Source organism: Hypanus sabinus, chromosome 9 (assembly GCF_030144855.1).
Source record: "Hypanus sabinus isolate sHypSab1 chromosome 9, sHypSab1.hap1, whole genome shotgun sequence".
Lineage (NCBI taxonomy): Eukaryota > Metazoa > Chordata > Chondrichthyes > Myliobatiformes > Dasyatidae > Hypanus > Hypanus sabinus.
Window position 1 is genome coordinate 153,605,953 of NC_082714.1, and position 26,381 is coordinate 153,632,333.

A 26,381-nucleotide genomic window follows, 5' to 3' on the forward strand; every position below is an offset into this window, starting at 1 on the left:
CACTAAATTACATAACCCTCTCACCGGGCTCAGATACAAGCTCAGCTCATTAGCTAACTCTCCTAACGGCCTCGAGACTCAGCGGTGAGAAGGCCACCTTCCATAAACAGTATGTCTAGGGCTGGTATGATTCGAGGTTCAACCAAACAGGAACATCCTGATGTTCCAATGAAAGAAACCTCAATTTGAGCAAATGCTATGTAAATACTGCCCATACACAATTATCGCTTTGCATGAAATAACAGATCGTACACTACATAAAGAATATTTACCAATTTCAGCTTTATCAGTTATCAAAGTTAAGAAATGAAAGAAAGGGCCCATTACAGTTAAACCAGCTCATGTGAGCACATATCATTGGAGCTCATACTGACACTTCCATATCTATTACTCATGCACTGGAGCCAGGGTCTGCATGAATGCACCTATCGCATTCTGAAGTTCCCTCAAAATCCATTTTGAACACACTGGCTCTCTCTCAGGAGTATTGGCCCTTCCTCCTTGGAGCCATTCATCTGCATAAAGCATTTCTTGCAATGGGGACTCTCCTTCCTGCAGTCTGCAGCATCTAACCTTCTGTCCCACTTCACAGCTTCCGCCAAACCAGACTACCGTCCGTCACAAGTCTCTCTCCACCCTGCTCTCTTTAGAACCTTCTCCAGATTCCACCTTCCTGATGGCCGACACAACACTCCGAAGTTGAACAACGGGGCTTCCTACCTTTAGCTGAAACCAAAACATTTCACCAGCAGGACACACTGCCTTTGCAGAAAACTGCTAAAACAAAATACCTACAACATAGCAGTAGACATCTTAACCAGGGCATTTCAAGTAGATACAAGAGGTGCTTAATAGAGTGGCCACCAGTGTACCTGATTTGGATGAAATATAAGGAAATGGTCAGGGACAATCTAATACAGAGGCAAAACACAGATACATCAGGCTTGATGAATTATTCCTACTTCCCTGTAGAAAAGAGGGGGCCTACTGTGGTATAAATTCATTTCCTAAAACTGTTCCAAAGTAAAAAAGAAAGAAAAACTATTTTCAATTAAACCACTGTACTGTATTTCCACTACAGCAAGCCTAAGGATACGAATTCGCATTATTCAGTATTGACCATCTGAAATCCTTCCACTGCTCAAGCAAGCATACAGCCCAACAAGTGAAGAAACAGACCAAAAATATAATTTTTAAAAAATGTTTTAAAATTAATGTACTTAGAAACATATGGAAGAAATAAGCATGTGAAACTCTCCAACCTCCTGAGCAACAACGAGGGAATTGAACAGCAAGAGCGGCTGATCTAACAACCCATTATTGTCCTGGAAATTCCTTCCGAGTTGAACGAATGTTAAGGAAACAGCAACGTAATTTCCAGGGTCAGCCTCTCTAAACTCTGAAATGAAGAGGCAAATCACTTCCATCTTGACACCAGCATGTGGAGAGCGAAATGGATTAGGATTCACTGGGGCAGGTAATGTTATGGAATGATTTTGCTTCTGACCAAAACTGCCTGTTCAGCACAAAGGAGCACACCATCGTGGATGGAGGATGGATTGCAGAAGAAGCTGTCTGCTTTAATCTTTCACTCTTTTCACACTCCCTCTCTTTCCACTGTGTACACACAGTTTACGAAAAGGAGTAATTATCAGTAACATCATGCACCACAGGGCAGAAACAGAAGCCAACTCAGAATGCAGAGCATCTACATACTTCACCCTTTCCCAATCCACTCTCTGCCTTTCCGTCCATCTTCCCTGATAGTCTGCCCCTGCTATCACTGTTCTGGAGTACCATTTACAGACTGTAAGCTGCTGCTAAAATTAAATGTGTTGATTCACAAATACTTAGCATGTTCTTGGCTGATACAATCTTTCCCCGTATTGTTTTCCAACTGTATTTCTCAGAATAAGGTTTATTATCTGACGTATGTTGTGAAATATGTTGTTTTGTGGCAGCAGTACAGTGTAAGACATTAAAAATTGCTAGGCTATCACAAGTATATAAAAATAAATAGTGCAAAAAAGAGCAAAATAGTGAGATAGAGACCTGGATCATTCATAAATCTGATGTCAGAGGGGAAGAAAATATTCCTAAAATATTAGTGTGCTTCTTCAGGATCCTGTACCTTCTCTGAGCTGATGTCAGGTGGGAAATGTATCAATGTTTGCTCTCATTGAAGTGACACAGCATACTGAACTTCATGCTTAATCCTCCAGTACCATACCTTCTCAGTTCCTCCTTAACACCCACCTTCATTCCAGATACCTCAGATACACAAATCCCTCCCTCACTGTGTAAGGTCACAGACCAAATCTTAGTGATTATGGAGTGTGCACATATTTACTTAAATAAACATAAATGTCCATAACGTCTTTAAGTTTCACTAACAAAAGTCTAGTACACCACTCCAGTGCAGTTCTGAAAGCCTGCTGCACTATTAGTGCTCTTATCTTCTAAATAAGACCCTCAACTGAGAGATCTGTAACAGCAGGAGAAATTTACAGTGCTTCATGACAATAATATAAAATCCATTTTTTTTCTATTTGCAGAGTTTACCTTGTTTTGCATTTTGGTCGTTTGTCAGTCTTTGCAAGTGGCTTTTCACTGAATTTATTGTATTTCTTTGTTCTGCTGTGAATGCTCACAAGGAAGTGAATCTCAGGGTACTTTGGCACGGACTAGATGGGCTGAAGTTCCTGTTTCAGTCCTGCATTTTTCTGTGACCTTATATGGTGACATACTTTGATAATAAATTTACTTTTAACCTTTGAATTTTGAACTTTGACAAATGCCCCTAAAACCGATACCTGTTCAATATAAAATTGATGTCAGCGTGAAATTGCAGTTTCATTATTGCCTACTAAAATTAATACATTATTATGGTGACTACTCCTTGAAAGTATTTTATAGATTTTAAAAAAACATTCTGAGATTAAGCACCATCTGATTGCAAACTCAATTTCCTTTCACTGGATTTGAAATGTTTAGTTTGACCCACGATTGAGAACATAATGTTTTAAATAGCTCAGCATAGACTAGATAGCTGGTTTCTATGCTGTACTTTTCGGTGACTCTATGACATCTTCAAGAGGTGATACCTCAAGAAGGTGACATCCATCACTGTCACCATGCCCTCTTCTCACTTCGACCTGTGGGGAGGAGGTACAGGAGCCTACCACTCCAAACGATTTGGAAACAGCTTCTTCTTTTGCTCCACCATCAGGTTTCTGAATAGTCCATTAATCCATGAATACTACCTTACTACAACACAAACAAAATGCTGGTGGAACACAGCAGGCTAGACAGCATCTATAGGGAGAAGCGATGTCGACGTTTCGGGCCGAGACCCTTCGTCAGGGCTAACTGAAAGAAAAGATAGTAAGAGATTTGAAAGTAGTGGGGGGAGGGGGAAATGCAAAATGATAGGAGAAGACCAGAGGGGGTCGGTTGAAGCTAAGAGCTGGAAAGCTGATTGGTGAAAGTGATACAGAGCTGGAGAAGGGAAAGGATCATGGGACGGGAGGCCTCAGGAGAAAGAAAGGGGTGGGGGGGGGGGAAGAGAGCACCAGAGGGAGACGGAGAACAGGCAACAACTAAATATGTCAGAGATGGGGTAAGAAGGGGAGGAGGGGCATTAACGGAAGTTAGAGAAGTCAATGTTCATGCCATCAGGTTGGAGGCTACTCAGCCGGTATACAAGGTGTTGTTCCTCCAACCTGAGTTTGGATTCATTTTGACAATAGAGGAGGCCATGGATAGACATATCTGAATGGGAATGGGACATGGAATTAAAATGTGTGGCCACTGGGAAATCCTGCTTTTCCTGGCGGACAGAGTGTAGGTGTTCAGTGAAACGGTCTCCCAGTCTGCATCGGGTCTCACCGATATATAAAAGGCCACACCGGGAGCACCGGACGCAGTATACCACACCGGCCGACTCACAGGTGAAGTGTCGCCTCACCTGGAAGGACTGTCTGGGGCCCTGAATGGTGGTGAGGGAGGAAGTGTAAGGGCAGGTGTAGCACTTGTTCCATTTACAAAGATAAGTGCCAGGAGGGAGATCAGTGGGAAGGGATGGGGGGGGGGGGGGAGGAATGAGTGGACAAGGGGACAATACTACCTTGCTGTTCCTTTTGTTTTATATTCAAGGTCTGTATTGCATACTCATCCTATGTATTTGCACTAAACTGCTGCTATAAAACAAATGTCAGGTGATACAAGACCAAGGTATTAAAGCCAAATCCCATAATCAGATCTAATATCACTGGAATATGTTGTGAAATTTGTCAACTTAATTGGCATCTGATAAATAAATATGGAGGAAAAAACAGTTGCATTAAGCATATACAGTGCCTATTAAGAGTATTCACTCCCCTTGGAATTTTTCATGTTTCATTCTTTTACAACATTGAATCATGGTGGATTTAGTTTGGGTTTTTTTGACACAGATCAACAGGAAAGATTCTTTAGGGTGAAAATGAAAGCAAATTTCTACAAATTGGTCTAAACTTATTACGATTATTAAACACAAAATAATTGTTTGCATAATTACTCACCCCTTTCAAGTCAGTATTTAGTAGATGCACCTTTGGCAGCAATTACAGCCTGAGTCTCTTCAGCTTTGCACATCTGGACACTGCAACTTTTCTCCATTCTTTATTACAAAACTGTTCAAGCTCTAGAAGATTGCACGGGGATCGTGAATGAACAGTCCTTTTCAAGTCCAGCCACAAATTCTCCAGATTGAGGTCTGGTCTCTGACTTGGCCGCTCCAGGACATTAACTTTGTTGTTTTTAAGCCATTCATGCGTCATTTTGGCTTTAAGCTTGGGATCATTGTCTTGCTGGAAAACAAATCTTCTCCCAAGTCGCAGTTCTTTTCCTCCAGGATTTCCCTGTAATTTGCTGCATTCATTTTACCCTCTGCCTTCACAAGCCTTCCAGGGCCTGCTGCAGTGAAACATCCCCACAGCGTGATGCAGCCATCACCATGTTTCATGGTAGGGATGGTGTGTCTTTGATGATGTGCACTGTTTGGCTTATGCCAAATATACCAGTTAGTCTGATGACCAAAAAGTTCAATTTTGGTTTCATCAGACCATAAAACATTCTTCTGATAAAACCTGATGTTTCCAACATGACTTCTGGCAAACTCTAACTGAGATTTCATTTTTTTCCCCCCCAACAGTGGCTTTCTTTGCCACTGTCCCATAAAGCTGCAACCGGTGAAGCACCCGGGCAACAGTTGTCGTATGGACAGTCTCTCCCATCTCAGTAACTGAAGCTCCTAACTCCTCCAGAGCTGTCATAGGTCTCCTGATGGCCTCCCTCATTAGTTTCCTTCTTGCACGGTCACTTAGTTTTTGAGGACGGCCTGCTCTAGGCAGATTTACAGCTGTGCCATCTTCTTTCCATTTCTTGGTGACTGACTTAACTGTACTCCAAGCGGTAGTCGGTGTCTTGGAAACTTTCTCATATCCATCTCCTGACTTGTGCTTTTCAATAACCTTTTTGCAGTGTTCTTTTGTCTTCATGGTGTAGCTTTTACCAGGATACTGGCTCAGCAGCAGTTGGACCTTCCAGAACCAGGTGTATTTTTACCACAATCAATTGCATCTCAACTGCATACAGGTGATCTCTATTTAACTAATTATGTGACTTCTAAAACAAATTGGGGGCATCAGTGATGATTTGGTGTGTCATGTTAAAGGGGGTGAATTCTTATGCGATCAATCATTTTGTGTTTTATATTTGTAATTAATTTAGATTACTTTGTAGAGGTCTGTTTTCACTTTGACGTGAGTCTTTTTCTGTTAAGTGTCAAAAAAAAGCCAAACTTAATCCACTGTGATTCAACATCGTAGTACAATAAAACATGAAAACTTCCAAGGGGTGTGAATAATTTTTATAGGCACTGTATTTGTCTCTTAAATAGTTTAAGTTAATAAGTAGTGCAAAATGACAGACATAAAAAGGGAGTGTTCATGGGTTCAATGTCCATTTTGAAATCAAGATGGCAGAGGGGAAGAAGCTGTTCCTAAATCACTGAGTGCGTGCCTTCAGGCTTCTGTACCTCCTTCCCGATGGAAACAGTGTGAAGAAGGCAAGTCCTGGGTATTGGGGGTCCTTAATGATCAACACTGCCTTCCTAAAGCGCTGGTCCTTGAATTCTGAAAAATAACACCCAAAACCTCCCTGGAAGCTTGTTGCAACACACACAAAATGATGGAGGGATTCAGCAGGTCAGGCAGCATCTGCGTAAAAGAATGTAGTCGACATTTCCAGCTGAGACCCTTCTTCAAGAGTGAGAAGCCAGCGGGAAGGGGAAAGAGGCTAGTTAAAAGGTGATAGGTGAAGCCAGGTGGGTGGTAAAGGTCAGGGGCTGGAGAAGAAAGAATCTGATATGAGAGGGCGGTGGACCATAGGAGGAAAGAAGGAGGAGGGGACCCAGGGGAAGTAATAAGCAGGTGAGAAGAAGTAAAAGGTCAGAGTGGGGAGGAGGGAATTTGTTTACCAGAAGGTGAAATTGATATTCGTGCCATCAGGTTGGAGGGTACCCAGGACAGAACACAAGGTGTTCCCTTCCAGCCTGAAGATAGCCTCATCTTGGCACTTGAGGAGGCCGTGGACTGACACAACGAAACAAGAATAGGAATTGAAATTAAAATGTTTGGCCACTAGGACGTCCCACTTGTGGTGAATGGTGTGGAGGTGCTTGACGAAGCCGTCCCCCCCATTGTTAATTTTACTTCCACCAATAAAGCTCAACCAAAATTAAAACCATGCAAAGCTGAAAGTTTTATTCTATTTGCTTTATGAAGACAAGTAGTTCTCAAAACGGCCAGCCCACTGAACAGTTCCACTTGAATATAAGATCTGTTGGTCAGTCACGTGATGGTGCTCAGAGAAACTGGAAAAGTCAAATTGTGGGCAGGAATGGGATGAAAAACATAAAAGGTGCTTGTGATGGAAAAAATAACTAAGGTGAAAGTTCAACAAGTTCAGAAATTATTACCAGCAACAATTTTGATTTAATTGCTCTTTACATGGAATGAATCTCAATGCATCTTTGGAGTATCTTCTTTCTAAAATAATTAATAAAGTATCAAATACTAATCAAATGGGGAGTTGGAGTCCAAACAGAATCGTGAAAGAGCCCATTTGGAGAAAATTGGAAGAAAAACTCCTTGTGCTTAGGGTTGCCAAGTGCTGGCCAGCTCCACCTGTAAAGGCCACAGATTCCAGCCAAATTTCAACATTAATGCTACAGAAGCGGGAGAGGGAGGCACTGTCCCCTCTAAGCCGTGCGGGTGTGCAGCCGCACAGTAACTGAAATGCTCCCACGCACGTAGCCTCTGTTGTAGCACAGCTGGAACTGGATGCAGCTCGAACAGGTTTATGAAAGGTGGAAGATTTTCTTTGCACTGTATTTCATTATACCTTTCAAATAATAAGTAAAATCAACAGTATGAGATTTTTCAGTTTTCATTCTAAATATTCATAGTATACATATTACAAAAAACAAGCACTTCAGTTGTCACGCACTTTTTGGCCTGTGTAAAAATTTCCTGCTCAGTGTAATGGTTGGTTGTGTAGTTGTTAAATTATTTTGTTTATTGCAGTACAGTGTGGAATTGGCCCTTCCGACCCTTCAAGCCCAGCAATCCCCCGGTTTAATCCTTGCCTAATCAGGGGACAATGGGCAATTAACCTACCAACCGGTAGGTCTATGGACTGTTGGAGGAAAACGGAGCACCTGGAGGAAACCCCTGTGGTCACAGGGAGAATGTACAAACTCCTCACAGTGGGAATTGAACCCAGGTCACTGGTACCGTAAAGCATTGCACTACCATTATGCTACTGTGCCACCCCGTATTCATAGTACACATTACAAAAAAAAACACTTAAAGTGCAGTGCAGTTAGAGCAATGGTTGGTCTGTGCAGTTGTAAAAAGATATTAGAGGGAGGTGAGGGAATATTAGAGGGAGGTGAAGAGGTGATAATGAATCCACTTCTTTAATCAGAGAAAAATATCACAGAAACAGGCCCTTCAACCCAGCAAGTCCTCATTGCCATCACCCACCCATTTCCACCAATCCTACACTCATCCCGTTTTAGTCTAAATACAAGAGATTCTGCAGAAGCTGGAATCCAGAGTAGCGCACACAAAATGCTGGAGGAACTCAGCAGATTTTATTCTCCCCGCCTTCTGATCAACTCCTCCCAGATTATACAGACTAGGGGCAATTCACAGTGGTTAATTAACCTACCAACATGGACATCTTTTGGGTGTGGGAGGAGATGAGTAGCAGGAGGAAACCCGTGCTTTAACAAGGAGAATGAGCAGACTGCCCCGCGAACAGCCCCAAAGTCATCAGTGCAAGGCAGAGTCCGGTGTCTCTATGTGCCAAAGTGACTTAGTTCCATTTCAGCAGCTCAGAACAGTTCACCTCCTCACCATCTACCGTCTTCTCTTGGTATCAAATTGTGCAAGAAAAATACAAATGTGCGACCAGCAGTTGCAGCCCAATTCCTACTTTGCTATCTGGTTGTTTAGCTCAGTTCCTTACTGGCAGAGATGCTGAAGGAAGCAAGATTTTCCATGTGCCGTTTACATTGTTTTACGACCCATTGTAAACAAAGCTATGTGCAGTCATTTTCCAATTGTAAAATATCACTTTGCTCCAAGACGACCAGAACCTCGTTGTGGTTTGGAGGCCTGCCATCCTCAATGACCCAGAGAGCTATGGTGGCCAGATTTAGAGTGGTCCACTGGTCCTCCAGGTTCGGGGGTTCAGCTCAGGGCTAACAACCCTGACCAGTCAAATAAGAATTGCCACAGAAACTGCAATGAAGATGGAGAGCCTTTGTTGCCACTCTAGGTGCCCGTGGCATAAAGGGCAGCACAGTGAAAAAAAATCATGTTGTGCAAACGTGGCATTCAGATACTGCAATATACCCACATTCTAAGGGATAAGTGAAAATGATTCCATTGAAATTCTATTTATTTCACCGGTTAACAAATAAATGCTGGAACTCAGATCTCAGAGTTCAATGGAGATCAATAGATTTACAAAACCAATCAATCTTTTGACACCAGCCTTACTTCCATGCTAAATACATAAAGGAAGACTTTAATTGCCTCCCAGCATTTCATACTGTAACGTGCAAAGGATAATTCTTCTCTTGTTAACAGCAGCACTGAAAATATACCTCATGCTTATTAATAGCATGGAGCAAACAGCCAGTTCAGCGAGGTTCTGGCATCCCTCACCACTGATGAAGGGGGTTGTCTCGTTAATGTGCATTATCTGGACATACCAGGATTGTGTTCAGTTCTGGTTGCCGCATTATAGGAACGGTGTGGAAGCTTTAGAGAGGATGCAGAGGGAATCTATCTTTCTTTCTTTTTTCCTTGCTTTCCTACTTTTTCTTTCTTTCTTTCCCACGTTCCTGTTATTCTATTGAGTGCAGTATGGACCTTCCAGCCCTTTGAGCTGCAATGCCCAGGAACCCCCGATTTAACACTGGACTAATCACTGGACAACTTACAATGACCTATCAACCGGTACATCTTTGGACTGTGGGGGGAAACTGGAGCAGCTGGAGGAAACCCACATGGTTACAAGGAGAGCATACAAACTCCTTACGGACAGCGGCAGGAATTGTACCCAGGTTGCTGGTTCTGTAAAATGATGTGCTAACTACACTGCCACCTTAGGACACCGCCTGGATGAGAGAGCGCATCTAATGAGGAAAGGTAGAGGGAGTGAGGGCTTTACTCTTTGGAGAAAAAGGGAATGAGAGATGTTTTGACGAGAGTTGTACACGATGATAAGAGGCGTTGATAGAGTAGACAGCCATCATCTTTTTTACCCCCAGGGTGGAAATAACTAATATGAGAGGGCATAATTATGGAAGGGGGAAGGAGTTGTCAGTGGTAGTGTTTATTTTTACACAGAGAACGATGGGCAAGTGCAGCACACTGCCAGGGGTGGTGGTAGAGCCAAGTTATATTAGGAATGCTGCGATACATCCTGGGATGTGCTGGGACACATCATCAGTGATGTAACCTGGGGTCATCAGGTGTTTCAGGTTGTTCAACATTAGACGCTCTTGCCCAGGCAATCTAGCCACAGTTGTATACGCCCCCAGTTTGTGACTCAGCGGCATTGGTCTACGGGTCACACCTCTTGATCCGTAGCCACCTGGAGGCCCGTTCAGTAGCCTCTGCGATGGGCCTGATGGCTCATTCCTTTGCAGGCCCCATAAAACCAAGGAGTAGCAAGTAGCCAGCAAAATCTCTACACCCCACCTGTATAGGCTCACATCGTGCCCTCCATCCCCGTCTCCGGCATGGCTCTATCAGCTCCTGGTGTTTGGCTTTCTTACACTCAAATGCCTCCTCATTCCAGTCTTCCCAAGACACCGTCAGTCCCACCACGAGCACCTGCTTCAAGGTTTCTGTCATGTCAGGCCTCAGGGATGATGGTGCAATGAAGTCAGGGAACTTTAATTATTTCCAAAATAGACTTTCAGTTGCCAGCAGGATGCCACGAAGGGTGAGCCTACATTTGAGAGACTCTTAGATAGGCAAACGGATGAAAGAAAAACAGAGGAATATGTCGGAGGGAAGTGTCAGATCCATCTTGAAGTAGGTTAAAAGGTTGGCACAGCATTTTGGGTCAAAGGGCCTGTACTGTTCTATGCTGTCACCTCAAACGAGAGACCCAGAGATAAAGCAGTGAGGTTCCAAACGCCGACTTGGTCCAGAGTGTAAAGTCAGCTTTCAGAATTGGCAGAAAATGCACGACTAAACTTTTATCAGACTCAATAACTCTTAGCCGCAGTATTATTGCTTTCTTACGAGTGTTGTTTGGTTTTATCTATATTTGCTTGTATGTGGCTTACTGAGGACCTTTAAATCTTCCCCTTGGCAAGGTGGGAGATGCTGGCAGTGTTGAACAGAATGTTTTCCACTCAGTTGTCATTAACCACTCCCAGTCGAGTGTGAACAGGCCAGAAACTGGGTTAATCTTTCAATCAACATTGCGGCCTTCACACTAATCTCAAACTCCACAATCGCGCACCCCAGGTAGTCTTGAAACTCACTTAACTCCTGAGTACTCTCAATTCACCTGCACTGGTCTGGGTTGGAGTGGGCCAGGTTTGAACACGTTTACATGTGAAAGGCCCTGATTGGGATGGGAATTTTGAACTTTTTACTGAGGAGAGTGGTGGAGAAAACATGCTCATCACACTCCAGAAAAAAAAAATCATAATGAAGAGTCACAGACACTGAATGTTGATTGTTTCCCCATCCACAGAGGCTGCTTGACATGCTGAGTCTTTCCAGCGTTTCTGGTTTATTTTCCAACATCTGTATTTCTTAATTTAAAAACAATTAAGGTGGCATGGCAGTCTAATGCAGTTAAGACTCAACCACGAACCTCCGCTACCACTTACCCGTGCCCACAGTAGATCCCAGATTGGCTTCTACAGCCACCTGAGGCCCACCAATAGGCAACCCCTTAGGACATATATGTCAAGCTCAAGGCCCGCGGTGGAATTATCTTTGGCCCGCGAGATAATATTTAATTACTATTAAAGCTGGCCCCAGTAATCGAAGCGCCTATGGCGTATGATATGGCGTATGATATTCAGGTACCAGGTTTTCAGGGCTTTTAGTGTTTATTCGGCAGTCTTCTTCATAAGAAACAGAATTTGTGAAGTGAAATACTTTGTAGTTATAGCAGAGACTGAGACACATGAGAGCAGGCTGAAAAAACGGAGGCAATGAAAGCTGCGTTCGCACGCGTCTGACTGATCCGGCCCGCATGAAGCTGCATTTTGCTCAATCCGGCCCGTGACCTAAAATGAGTTTGACACCCCTGCCTTAGGAGAACATCATATTTGACTCGAGAGATCGCACTACGCCAGCACCCGCGATCCAGGTTCAATTCCATCACTGTCTGTAAGGAGTTTGTACGTTCTCCCCATGACCGTGTAGTTTTCCTCTGGCTGTTTCAATTTCTTCCCACATTCCAAAAGCGTACAGGTCGGTAGGTTAATTGGTCACATGGGTGTAAATTGGGTGGCGAGGGCTTGCTGGGCTGGCAAGGCCTGTTACCGTGCTGTATCTCTAAATAAAATTAGAAAAATTAGATTAACTTCAAGGCTTAAATTGTGTACAATTGAAATCTGGGTTTTTAAAAACATGCAGTATCATGTGCCATTTGAAGTCATCAATGAGGAAATCATTGTCATTGTGATTCTAACAAGTACACTGCCAACAAGAGGTAATATTCCTCCAAGAGGACCACAACCTCATCATAGGGTTTGGAGGCTTGTGTGCCTCAATGACCCAGAGAGCTATGTTGGCTAGAGTCACGGCTTTATGCTTTGACTATTGGTAGGGTCACCCATGCCAAACAGGTCAAAGGGTAGAGGTCAGACTAAGAGTTCGGGGGTTCAGCTCAAGGCTAACAGTCCTGACTGGTCAATAAAAAATCTATTACAGAAACAGCAATGAAGAATCTTTCTACTTCTGAGTGTGACAGTATTCCTGAGTCTCCACCTGGGATTTGCATGACTGACAGGAGTGAAAACCAACAGCAAGCTACTGACACGATGAAGGAAGACCTGAACCCCACCGGAAATGAAGGACCTTCACTGCTACCCTAAACGCCAGCAGCATTACAGGCAGTATCTAAGAGATAATATTTTAAAAATGGGTTCAAGTGGACTGTAAGTCAAGGAGAAAGGCTATGGGTCTGTTACTCAGCTGCACGGCAGTATAGCGGTTAGTGTAATGCTTTACTGCGCCAGTGACCCAGGTTCAATTCTCCACTGCTGTCTGTAAGGAGTAGGTTCATACTCCCCACGACTGAACTGGGCTTTCCCCAGGTGCTCTGCTTTCCAAAGACGTGTGGGTTAAGGCTCGTAAGTTCCGGACATGCTACGTTGGCGCCGGAAACACGGCAATGATTGCGGGCTGCCTCCAGCACACCGTCGGACTGTGTTGGTCATTGACACAAACGATGCACTCCACTGTATGTTTCAGTGTACACACAAGAAGTAAGGCAAATTTTTAAATCTTTAAGTTCCTCTGATGTGTCTGTGGTTAACTTGCTAAATCCTCCTAGAGGACCACAACCTTGTTGTGGCTTGGAGGCTTGTGTGCCTCAGGGAGCTCTGCTGGCTGGAGTCAGGGCCTTGTGCTTTGGCTCTTGACAGAGTCACCCATGTCAAACAGGTCAAAGGGCAGAGGGCAGACTAAGAGTGGTCAACCATCTTCCAGGTTTGGGGGTTTAGCTCAAGGCTAACACCCGACTGGTAAAGCAAAGTTGTTATGGAAGCAGCAATTAAAAATCCTTCTACATCCGAGTGTGACGGTATTCCCGAGTCTCCACCTGGAACTTGCATGTCTGATAGTAGTGAAACCTGAGATATTGACACAATGAAGGAAGCCCTGACCACCACCAGAGATGGAGGACCTTCACTGCTGCCCTAAACTCCAGCAGTGTAACAGGCAGAAGTAGCAGGAACTTGCTAAGTATTGGTCTTCAGATGGGAGTCACTCGCAATTCTTTTAACGATACACCTTACCAAGTACTAAAAGAAGCATTAAAAGAATCACTTAAGATTTTAATCAAATTCCTTCACTGAACTTCACTGAGGTAGGGAAGATTTGTTATTGTCCAAATGAATTACACACAGTAATGAAAGGCATCTTTGCGCAGAATCCTTCAAGCTCTGATAAAACACTTAAAGGAAGCAACTGATCTACAATTACCAATTTCATTCATAAACACAAGAGATTGTTTCCAGTCCTGATGAAGGGTCTTGACCTGAAACACTGACTATGTACTATTTACTCATTAATGCTGCCTGGTCTGCTGAGCTCCTCCAGCATTTTGTGTGTGCTGCTTCAGATTTCCAGCATCTGCAAACTTTCTTAAGTAACACATGCAAAATGCTGGAGGACATCAGCATCTATGGAAAGGATTAACAGTCAGCATTATGGGCCGAGACCAGTCACCGGGAGTGATGAAACGTCTCGGGCTGAAACGTCAATCCTTTATTCCTCTCCACAGATTCAGCCTGACCTGTTGGCTTCCTCCAGCACTTTGCGTGTGTTACTAATTTAATTCGATTGTTTGCAGAGAAGAAAGGTTTGAGAGAATGGGTTTAAACATGTTAAAAAGAAAATAGTTTAGGTAGTGCCAACTGGGGACCACATTCTACCAGTCATTGCTATGTATTCTATCATTTGGAAATTCAGGCCAGAAAATTAAGGATTCACAGCAGAAGGACCTTCCTTCATATTCCCGCTATGACTCTGCCATTCCCCACCAATATCTTCATCAAATTTAAGTTCTTACCCAATCAAGGTGTGTAATTGTTCACAGCAGATGACATATTCCTCATTAGCCCACAGGTGGGACTCAGTTCTCCCTGGTATGTCCACACCACAGCTCCCTCGTAGGTCTTTCAAGCATTCCGGCTCAGGCAAAAAAACCTTTTTTTTTGGTTTCTCAAAGCAACGATGACCATTTGTTTAACATGCACGCACACACATAAATATATATATACTTTATTAAATTAGAACAACTGACCTGCATATATCTTCCTTGACAATTCCTATTGTGACAAGCACATATGTAGCCGTTCATTCATCCATCCCAACGAATGAAGCGTAGGCCTACCCTTGCTGTTTAAGTACCAAACACAACCGGACTCCCGAGTGACCCCAGTTACACGCAGTTCCCTCAATAAAAATTACTTTAAAAAAAAATCTTTTTCGAAAGGTCATTTTGGTTTAAGCTGTCCCATTTAACCAGTGAGTAGCACAAAGCTCTTCAAAGAAAAATTGCTCACAACATTTTAAAATCCAATTATAGTCGTGGGTTCTAGCATAGCACATTCAAACCACGGTGGACTTAACCACCTAACTGCCCTCCCCACATGCCCCACGAGATCTTCCTTTTATGTGCTCTTGAAATCACCGCATGCTTCCTCGGCACATCCTCCAGTTCTCCGCACTCAACATTAGTTATCTCTGCTGTCGTTCATGGGGACTGGAACCTTTGCAAATCTCAACCCCGTGTAAACAATGTTCCACCTGAAATGCAGATGAATTCGATAAAGGAAGGGACGTGTCGCAATGTTGCGTATTTCCAAATCTGGCTCGCTTTCCAACAGGAATAGATAATACATTTTTACTGGTGTAATTCTGGACTGACAACCCAGAATATAAACTGGGGTATCTCCAAGCATCAAACACCCTTTCTACGATCATCTCAGTTTGGATTCACCAGTTAAAAGTCTCCATTTGGTAAGCATAGCGAAAGCATGCTTTTTTTTCCAGTCCTGTTATATACAAACAAAACTTCATTTGTGCAGTGAAGTCAATTCCTTGACTGTGGTGCCTGAGGGATGTCAATAAAATCTCAGGTGAGCACCTCAAGTGTCCCAAGTCAGTTATATCAATGTCTATTTACAGTAATGATGCCATCGCACTCACACACACTCACAAAACACTAGAGAGACAGTCTGAACCACAGCCGCAGCCTCCGAACACAGCATCTGGTCAGTCCGAACAGCAGCCAAAGCCGGCAGCAGGCCCAGAATAGTCCACGGCCTTCCTCGTTCAAGAATGAACTGCAGTACTCGTTTCCCTTACTTTTGAGGGTGCCCATCTTCCGTCACTCTGCTTCTGAATTAACAAAGGGGAAAGAGAAAACAGAAACCATCTTGAGACAATATGTCCGAGGGTCTTGCAGAGAATTTGATTGGTGATGGAATACAAAGGTTTTTTTTCTCGATCTAACTGGACATTTCAACATCCATCTATGACACTCAAGATCCAAAAGACAAGTGGATCACATGCATTCCATACAACGGTGAACAGAACAGCATAGGGAAAAGCCCTTCCGCCATTATGTTGTGCTGAACCTATTACGCTAGTAATTAAAAGCCTACTAAGGGGGCTTTAGCCAGTGATAGCTTCAATGAACCAGGTTGCTAACTGTTGAAAAAGATATGAAAAGCGGTATGCGGAATTACTTTTATATTTACAGAAAGAATAACTACCTGTTGGGGTGATGGAAACAGAGTCATTCATGGTTTCCCAAAGGGAATTGGATGGGCATTCAGAGAGACTCACACACAAAATGGTGGAGGAGCTCAGCAAGTCAGGCAGCATCATGAAGTCCTGATGAAAGGCCTCAGCCCAAAATATCCCTGACTGCTGAGTTTCAGCATTTTGTGTGTCGTTCAGGGCTTCTGGCATTTGCAGAATTTCTTGTGTTATTGAGAAAGACTGGTTTGCAAGGCAGAGCAGGGAATGAGATGAGGGATCTTTCTACAAGGAGCCAGGATAGACTCAATACGATGCATGGCCTCTAAGTGTACCCCAACACTACCAATTGCAAAATCTTAGAGAAAAATGCTAGTATGGCTTTAAATGTGTGCATTTTATTCACTTCCTCAGATAAATTATAAAAACATTGAAAATGGAATTATAAATGTACGTATGCACAACTATTGACCCCATTGAAGACCAGTCCAGGCAGTGTGGGACTGAACGAGGATGTTACCAATGACAGCAGTGTGCAGGTGACATTTTCAGAGACAACAGCCTCCAAGATTGCACACAGAACTGGGCCTGTCAGCCCTACTTCTAAAGCAAGGTGACTGGTTTGGTGGAAAACTCGTTGGCAGTTCATTCACAGTGCAGGGATAGAGAGTGTGAACTTCTGGTCATCTACTGACAGGAAAGATGCCAATAAGCATGAAAGAGTACAGAGAAAATTCACAAGGATGTTGTCAAGACTTGAGGACCAGAATCATAGGGAAAGGTTGAATAGGTTAGGACTTTATTCCCCGGAGTACAGGAGAATGAAGGGAGATCTTTTAGAGGTATACAAAATTATGAGGTGTATAGATAGGGCGAATGCATGCGGGCTTTAACACCTCAGGGTAGGTGAGTGGGACAAGAGGTCATAGGTTTAAGGTGAAAGGTGAAATATTTAAGGAGATCTTCTCCACTCAGTGTGGATAAGGATACCAGTTGTAACATTTAAGAGAAGTTTGGATAGGTTTGTGGATAGGAGGGGTATGGAGGACTATGGTCCAGGTACAGGCAATGGGTCTAGGCAGAAGACCAGCTTCTGTGCTATAATATTCAATGGCCAACTCTGTAAGTGGGAATTGGTCATAAATGGACCTTTACAAGAATGATCCCGTTAAGTAAAGGTTAACAATTGCAGAGTGTTTGATGGTTTTGAGCCTGTAGTCATTGGAGTTTAGAAGAATGAGGGTGGAATCTCGTAAAAGCTAGAAAAATTGAAATACCTAGAGGTGTGCAGAGAGGATGTGGAGAGAGTGGGCTAGTCTAGGACCAGAGGGCACAGTCTCAGAAACAGAAGGACATCCCTTTAGAACAGAGATGAGGAGGAATTTCTTCAGCCAGACAGTGATTAATCTGTGGAATTCATTGCCACAAACAGCTGTGTAGGCAAATCATTGGGTATATTTAAAATGGAGGTTGACAAATTCTTGATTAGCCAGGGCATCAAAGGCTACAGCAGGAAGGCAGGAGAATGGAGTTGAGAAGCAGCCATGATTGAAGCATCTAGTGAGTGGCAGTCCAGTGGCTAAATTGCCTTGTTAATGAGAGAGGTCAGAGGAGAATGGCCAGACTGGTTCAAGCTGACAGGAAGGTGACACTAACTCAAACAAAAACACATGTTATAACAGTGGTGTGGAGAAAAGCGTCGCTGATTGCACAACATATTGAATCTTGAAGTGGATGGATTACAGCAGCAGAAGACCACAATGACTTCCACTCCTGAAACTTTTCTCCTTGGAGCGATGGAGGATGAGAGGTGACCTGATAGAGGTGTACAAGATAATGAGAGGCACTGATCATGTGGATAGTCAGAGGCTTTTCCCCAGGGCTGAAATGGCTGCCACAAGAAGACAAGGGTTTAAGGTGCTGGGGAGTAGGTACAGAGAAGATATCAGGGGTAAGTTTTTTACTCAGTGAGTGGTGAGTGCGTGGAATGGGCTGCCAGCAACGGTGGTGGAGGCAGATACAATAGGGTCTTTTAAGAGACTTTTGGATAGGTACATGGAGCTCAGAAAAATATAGGGCTATAGGTAAGCCTAGTAATTTCTAAGGTAGGGACATGTTCAGCACAACTATGTGGGCCTAAGGGCCTGTATTGTGCTGTAGGTTTTCTATGTTTCTAATAAAGTTGCCACTGAGTCTACATACTTGGCTAATAAATTTACTTTGAACATATACTTTTGACAATAAATGTCAGCTTCGCCAAACTCCAAAATTTACTAAAAATGAAGACGGGAGAGTGAAGCTTTCAGTACTGCCATACTAATCCCAAATGGATTACCAGTGTCAACTGATGGCTTAGAAAAAACTATTATTTATTTTCAGGATGAAAGTGCAGGTAACAAGGCCAGCATTTATTGCCCATCCCTAACCCAAGTGGCTTGGTCAACAACTGGCAGTCGTCCACACTGGAACAGGATATGAATTGCACATGTAAAGCACTGTAACATTTCATGCTAATGTATGGTTTCTCTGTAGCAGCGGTGTTTGGGTTATGACTAGAGATAACAGGGACTTTGGGATGTGCGCTGGCCAACGAAGGGAGATGTTTTTCTTTCTTGTGTGCCCGAGCGAAGGTTTCTCGGTCTTTTGTTTGGAGGACCGGTGGAAGATGAAGAGAGAAGATGCCAGAACGGGGAAGTCGTAGTCTGCAGGATGGAGTGGACTTGGAATGAGGCCAGGAGTCGACGACCAGGAGGCAAATCGATAGAGAACGAACAGACAGGGAAAATGTCAGCTCCAACATTGTGCAGAGACTATTTCATGAGAATGCGCCCTTTTTCTTTTTTGTTTCTTTACTAACCTATGGTCAAATAAAGAATTATAAATCTAAATCATTTAATCGCATATTGTGTACTGTTCGTTATTTCATGATGCTGATTTCTAACGGGACCACATCACGAAGGATCCACCCAAACAAGATTTCTCAAGTTTGGCTGGGCCACAGGCCGTCTTTCCCTAGATTAAACCACTAGCCGAACACGAGGGTCACACATATCAGGCCAATCTTACCGGAAAAGATTGAGACGTTTCCCCCACCTCCAACTGAGAGAACAACTTCGAGGTAATATTTGCTGGAAATAATCAGTAAGTTAGGCAGCATCTATGTGGACAGAGGAATGTGTTAACATTTCAAGTCCAAGATCCTTTGTCAGATGTTATTCAACATCGATATCTTCTTTAAAAAAGTTTAAGAATCAGGAAATGGAACAAAACCAACATCAATGTAGGATTAGACTACTGATCTGGAATTCATGAGTTTGAAACTGATAACTGCATCAAAGGAAGGTAAACTCTGAAACACCAACTATTCCACTCTCCACAGATGCTGCTTGACCTGCTGAGTGCTTCCAGCATATTGTGTTTTGTCTGATTTAAAAGACCTGCGTTCTTTCTGCATTGCCATGAACAAGATTGGTTTTTACACCTCATTGAACTGCGGGTTAGTGCTCCCACTGATTGCATCGGCCTCCCACCCACACACCCCCCGAGCCCAGACCCTCACCAGAGATGTTCTCCGCATCAAACTCATTCAGCTCTGCAGGGCCCTCCCTTGATTGGACGTCCCAGTTATCGCTGTTGTCAGTCACGTCGGAGTAGGCCTCCTCCACGGCGTGCCGCAGGACACCCTTGGCCCTGTCGCTCTCGCCATTGGCCGAGTGCTGGTCCTCGCTGCTCAGGTCAGACATGTACATGGCATCCTCGGTCTGCTTCTCGGCAAACCAGTCCCTGACCTGCTCGTAGCTCATGCAGGACTTCTCACACAGTCGGTCCAAGTCCTCCTCGTGCAGCATCCGGTGTTGGGTGTAGTACTCGAACAGGGCCGCCTTCCCGCTCTTCCTGGACGGCGCCCGACGGACCCGGGGGTTTTCCATCGGCACATCGGTGACCAGGCTGTTGCTGCCCGACCGGATGGCGTAGATGCCCCGCTTGTAGTCCTCGTACCACTTGAGCTGCCCGTTCTTCAGGGCATAGCGAGCATCGCCGAACCAGCGCACCACCTCACTCCGGGGGAGACGGGCACTGATGGCCAACTCGTCATACTCCTCCACCGTCGGCCACTGTGTCCGCATGAACTGCAGCTTCATTAGGTGCAGCTGGTGGACCGTCTTCTTGTTCTGGCCCTTGTACTTGGTGGTGCTGGGGCAGGGAACGGGGCTGGGGTGGGGTGCCTTGGGCTGGCCGCTGCCCATCCTCATAGGGCCGGCCTTCTGGCGCTCCTGAGGGCCCAGCACCCTCTTCAGGTCCACCGAGCTGCTGTCGCTCGGCGTCCCCTCCCCATCCGACTCCGGCTCCTCCTCTTCCTCCTCGTCGCCGGCAGAGTCGGCCACGCCTGCCTCCTCCCGGCGGCCCCGCTCATCCGGCTTGGCCTTGCGCCTCTCGGAGAACCACAGGTCGATCTCCCGCCGGGTCATCTTGGTCTCGGCCCTCAGCCGGTCCACCTCCTCCTCAGAGGGGAAGGGGCTGAGGCCATAGCTGTGCTCCAGCGCCCGGAGCTGCTCGGCTGACTTGCCCTTGAACTTGGGCAGGGTGAAGTCACAGCCTGTCTGCCACTGGCGCCGGTGGGGCTGTAGGCCCGGGGTGGTGGCCAGGGGAGACGGGTGCTCCTCCCCCAGGCCTGTGCTGGGCGAAGGGACGTGGGGGCCGCCTGCCTCAAAGTTCTGGTTGCACTTGAGGTTCTTGTAGTTGTAGCGGCGGTCACTAAACCACTTGCGGATCTCCTTGCCCTGCAAGCCTGTCACCCTGACCAGCCTATCCACCTCCTCGTGCTCGGGGAACTGGGCTCGCAGAAAGCTCTGCTTCAGGGCAGCCAGCTGCTCCTTGGTCTTCTTGTACTTGTAGGTGCCGAACTCTGACACCAGGCCGTGGCTTGAGGTGATCACCGGCTGGCTACCTGAGGCCGATGTCAGGACTTTCACCCCCAGTCCGTCCGCCGAGCCCCCCAGCTTCTGCAGCTGGAACTTGGGCGGCTCCGGCTGCTTGGGGACAGTGGCCAGACTGACTGCCATGGGGGGCGCTGTCACGGTGACCCCCTTCACCACCCCACCCCCGGACTGGGTGACCACTATGTTGCCCGCTTGAGTCATCAGCTGGCAGGGGAAGTTGGCCTGGAAGAGGGGCTGCCCCCCGTTGGCCGCGGTCACCTGGCCAGGCAGCACGGTGATGGTCGGCTGCGGGACGCCCTGGATCACCGTGCTGAACATCTTCTTGCGGGCGTCCTCGATCTCCTCGGGCGTCCAGCTGATGCCGTGCTTGAGCCGCTGGGCGGTGAACCAGATCTTGAGCTGCTCCTCCGGGTACTTGGTCACCACCGTCAGCCAGCAGAGCTCGGCCTTGGTGGGGTAGGGGAACTTGCCGAAGGAGTTGTTGAGGAAGCTGTTGGTGTCCATGGCGGCGTTGTAGGTGGGGATGCTGCTCAGGGGGATCATCACCTTGGGCAGGGAGCTGCAGTTGTTGCCCGAGGCCGGCTGCTGAACCACGGGGACGATCTGGGCTACTCCGGCCTGCAGGATGGGCACCGGGACCACTGCTGTGCCATTAACGGCCTGGCTGGGGTTGGTGGGCCCATTGGTCGTGAGCACCTCTAGACCCTCGACCTTCTTAATGGCCTCATCAGCCACCCCTACTTCCTCGCTGGGATCTTCCCTCGCCGGGTGGGTGACACTGATCCTCTTGGGGTCCGGCCTGGCTTTCAGCATCTTCATGATGGGCGTCTTGCTGATGGAGATCTCGGACTGGGGGTCCGCCTCGTCCCCGTTCTCCTGGGCGCTGTGGCTTTGGGCCTCGGAGGCGTCATGCTCGGGCGCCGATGGGCCGCCCTTCTTGATGACGCTGACCTTGAGGTTGCCTTCGCCGACGTGGCACAGGACATTGTGCACCGTCAGCGACTCCTGGTTCCTGGTGCTGTAGTTGCACTCGACGCAGACGTACAGCTGGTCTGCGCTGGCGTCGGAGTGCGCCGACTCCACGTGCATGGTGAACACGTAGTAGTTCTGACTGGTATAATCGCAGTACTTGCATTCAAAGCCACCGCGCTCTGCGACATTGTTCTGTACGTAGACATCCTCACCGGCCGGCTGGTCATCAGCCGGGAGTGCTTGCGGTGAGGGTTCCTCGGCATCATTGCGTGCTGGGCTAATACTGACGGCTGGGTCCTGCAAGGCCAGGGCTTTGGCTGGGATCATGCATGGGGTAGTCGACTTCCTCTTGCTCGCCATCACGAACGGCAATGGCTTCGGAGAACCAGTGCACAACCCGAGTCCTCAACTCCACGAGCGGCAGATTTCTCCTCAGCGTCCTCTTCTCTCCATTAACACCTTCCCCTCCACTTGTCTCTCAGGCAGGTCCGTCACCAATTTCAGCTCCTCGGAACGGATGGTCCCACCTGTAAAACCAAAGTGAGAAGTATTAGAGGCAACCACAGTTCGAAAGTCTCCGATTTGACCGACAGAATGCTGTACTCATTTGACCTTGAGAAAAAGGAGAGCCAGAGTGGAATGAATATAATGTAGGGTTTTCCCAGTTACTGTTAGGACACAGCTCGGACCATCAAAAAACAGCCTCCCCTCCAGTGGCTCGGGCAACACTTCTCAGCTGCTTCAGGAAAGTAGCCAATATGACCAAGTACCTCAGTCACCAAATCACTCTCTCATCACCGCCCCTCTGCCTTCCTGAAAGCACACCATCGCCAAGCTCAAGGACAGTTTCTAACCACTGTTGAAGATTACACAGTGGACTTCTTGTTCCATAAAGATGAACTCCTTGCCTCTCTTGCCCATTCTCCCTGATCCTCCTGTAACTGTTATTGTTTTTCCCTTCGCAATATCTTGGTGCACTTCACTCGACTTCACCGGCCCCATCACTGAACTCTTCCCACAACCTATCGACTCACTTCCAAGGACACTTCATCTCGTGCTCTCAATATTTATCAAACCACAAATGAGAGAAAATCTGCAGATGCTGGAGATCCAAACAACCACACACAAAATGCTGGAGAAACGCAGCAGGCCAGGCAGAAGCTACGGAAAAAAGCACAGTCAATGTTTTGGTCTGGAATGTCAACTGCACTTTTTTCTACAGACGCTGCCTGGCCTGCTGAGTTCCTCCAGCATTTTGTGTGTGTTTCTCAATATTTATTGCTTATTTATTTTTCTTTTCTTTTGTATTTGCAGCTTCTTGTTTGCACATTGGATGTTTGTCCATCCTGTTGGATACATTCTTCCATTGATTCTATTAGTCATTGGGTTTACTGAGTACACTGAGAAGAATCTCAGGGTTTAAGATGGTGTCATATATGTACTTTGATAATAAATTTAGTTTGTAATTTTGTTTTGCATGCCAGATCACTCCAAACCTAACATTTTTGACTTGTTCCTGGGTACATGTGGCAATAATAACTTAATTAACAATTAGGAATATTGACAATGAACTACTGGGGAAAAAAAATTCAGGTAAACCAGATTGTTAATATACTTTGCACTAGTGTATTAAAGAGATTAAAGATTTTTTAAAGGGTAACACACACAAAGTGCAGGAGGGATTCAGCAAGTTAGGTAGCATCTTTGGAGGGTAAAAAACAGTAAATGTTTTAGGCCCAATCCTTTCATCAGAACTGGGTTCTTTTAAAAGATTAGTTTATTTGTCACAAGTACAGTGAAACATCAAAATATACAGTGAAAAGCGGCAACGACTGACACAACCGGACGATGTGCTGGGAGCAGCCCGCAGGCGTCACCATGCTTCCAGTGCCAGCGAAGCATGCCCAAAGCTTAACAGCCCTAACCTGTTAGTCTCTGTAATGTGGGAGGAAACCAGAGCACCCTGAGGAAACCTGTGTGCTAACAGGGAGAACATACCAACTCCCCACAGAAAGTGGCGGGGAAATCAAACCTGACACACACAGCCTTTCCCCTAGACTTCCTAACTCGGATGTAGCCTCCATTGATCTTGTATCTCCACCTTACCATAATTTATTAAACTATATGTCTGTGGAGCTCACTGTAATGTCCAGGAGCATTAGAGAAATATACAGAACTGTGCAAAAGTCTTGGGCAGATATATATATATATATATATATATATATGTATATAGCTAGGACACTAAGAGTTTGGCACAGTATTGTATTTGTCAACGTGGAGTGGAGAGTGAGTTTGCAATTTTGGTAGGAACAAAGGATGTTGAGTTTGGCAAAGATGGAGCGTTGCGGAAGGGGTGTGGGGCAGGTGGCAGAGAAGGACTGCCATGGGCAAGGGGTGGTGCAGGTGCGCACACCCAGTCCTGAGACACCAGGCAAAGTCATTTGATTCCAAACAATTGATTTATTGATCATCACAGAATGTCTCTCTGGTGCTTCCCACTCCCTCCCCTCTCCCTTCCCCTTTTCCCAACCGTGATTCCCCTCTCCCTGCCCCCTTCCCATTCTCACTCCACAACAGAGACCCATATCAGAATCAGGTTTATCATCACTCACATATGTCATGAAAATCTTTTGTGTGGCAGTGCAATACATAAAATTACTATAGTACTATGGAAAAGTCGTAGGCACTCTAACTATATATTTTTTTGCCTACGACTTTAGCACGGTTCTATATTTCATAATCAGAATCAGGTTTATTATCACTGGCATGTGTTGTGAAATTTGTTAACATAGCAGCAGCAGAAAATATATGTTCTCATATTACAAAGCTCGGGAACTTTCTCTAAAGTAACATTACAGGGAATAGAATCTGAGACTGCAGGTGCTGGAATCTGAAGCAAACAAAAAGCTGTGAGAGTAGATCAGTGGGTCAAGCAGCATCTTTGGAGAGAAGGGAATTATTGATGTTTTGTGTTCAGACTGCATCAACATGCCTGAGAATTAATGACTGGAATAATGAACACGGAGAGAGAGTTTGTCCAAGGAATTGTTGCACGTTACTGAAGTGCCCCCGTGGGAGGAACAATGCCTGTGTGCTAATGATAAATGGATGAGGCAGTCCCTCAGGCATACCGAGTCCAGAGACCAAATCTTTCCTATGCCATGGACCGGTAATCTTTGGTTGAGTCTGTGGTGGGGGAAGGCAAATGTGTTGTTTGCGTTCATTTCAAGAGGACCGGAACATAAAAGCAAGGACGTAACGCTGAGTCTTTACAAAGCCCTGGCAAGGCTGGGCACAGTTCGGGAGGATGTGCTGACAATGGAGGGGCTTCAAAGGAGGTTGACAAAAATAATTCCAGGATTGAATGGCTTGTCATATGAAGAGCGCTTGATGGCAGTATTTGCTGGAATTCGGAAGAACGAAGAGTGACCTAACTGAAACCTATTAACTGTTGAAAGGCCTCGACGGAGTGGATGCCGAGAGGATGTTTCCTATGGTGAGCAAATCTAAGACCAGAAGACACAGCCTCAGAATAGAGGGGCATCCTTTTAGAATAGAGATGAAGAGGAATTTCTTTAGCCAGAGAGTGGTGAATCTGTAGGATTCATTGCCACAGGCGGCTGTGGAGAACAAGTCTTCATGTATATTTGAGGCAGAGGTTGATACATTGGCGATTGGTCAGGGTATGAAGGGATACGGGAAGAAGGCAGGAGATTGGGGCTTAGAGCCATGATGAAATGGTGCAGCAGACCTGACGGGCCAAATGTCCTATTACTGCTCCTATATGCTATGGTCTTATGGTCAATATCACTAAGTGCGGAGTCCGTATACCCCAGGTTTGGAATCCCTGATCTAAGGGGATGTCTTCTAGACAAACAGGGGATGTGAAGAAATATAATGGTGTCACATATGTACGGATTTACGTAGAAAGGACAGTTAAGCAGTCCACGATGACCTGTAATCCCAGCAGAGGAGAATTCCCTGGGCCAAGCCTGGCTTTTTGACACGTCTTATCAACTATAATTAGTCAATAACTATCATCCATCCAACAGAGAGGTCAGGATTTACAAGGATGTTGCCTGGAGCGCAGAACCATCTCAGAAGCCACCAGATTGTCAGAAAGACTCAGCTGACATTTCACTTCGTTGCCTGGCCTGGTCTGTAAGGGATTCCAGACCCACCAGTGTCAGGGCTCTCCCCTGGCCTAGCCAGCCACTCTGTTCAAGAACAATTCAAGGTCACACATGGACACAGGATCTTCAGCCCTTCTAGTCCGTACTGAACATCAAGTGGCAGGGTGAGCACAAAGCTTTACAGCGCGACAATTAATTCCCGCCACTGCCCATAAGGAACTTGTATATTCTCCCCACGACCGCTTGGG

At 45.7% G+C, this 26,381-nt stretch overlaps 1 protein-coding gene across 9 annotated transcripts in view; it reads right to left on the reverse strand.

Moving 5' to 3' along the window:
* Positions 1–14,587: 14,587 nt before the first annotated feature.
* The window catches only part of LOC132399912 (zinc fingers and homeoboxes protein 3-like), a 131,679-nt gene continuing 119,885 nt past the window's right edge, over positions 14,588–26,381 (reverse strand). For 8 of the 9 annotated variants that reach the window (XM_059980826.1, XM_059980819.1, XM_059980821.1 and 5 more), the window contains 2 exons: positions 19,648–22,527; positions 14,588–15,725 (listed from right to left, as the gene is read on the reverse strand). In XM_059980826.1, coding sequence (XP_059836809.1) covers positions 15,715–15,725; positions 19,648–22,360 — 2,724 coding nt within the window. In that variant the 5' untranslated portion in view covers positions 22,361–22,527 and the 3' untranslated portion in view covers positions 14,588–15,714. The remainder of the gene's footprint in view (positions 15,726–19,647; positions 22,528–26,381) is intronic. The other variant, XM_059980828.1, reaches the window with a different exon arrangement.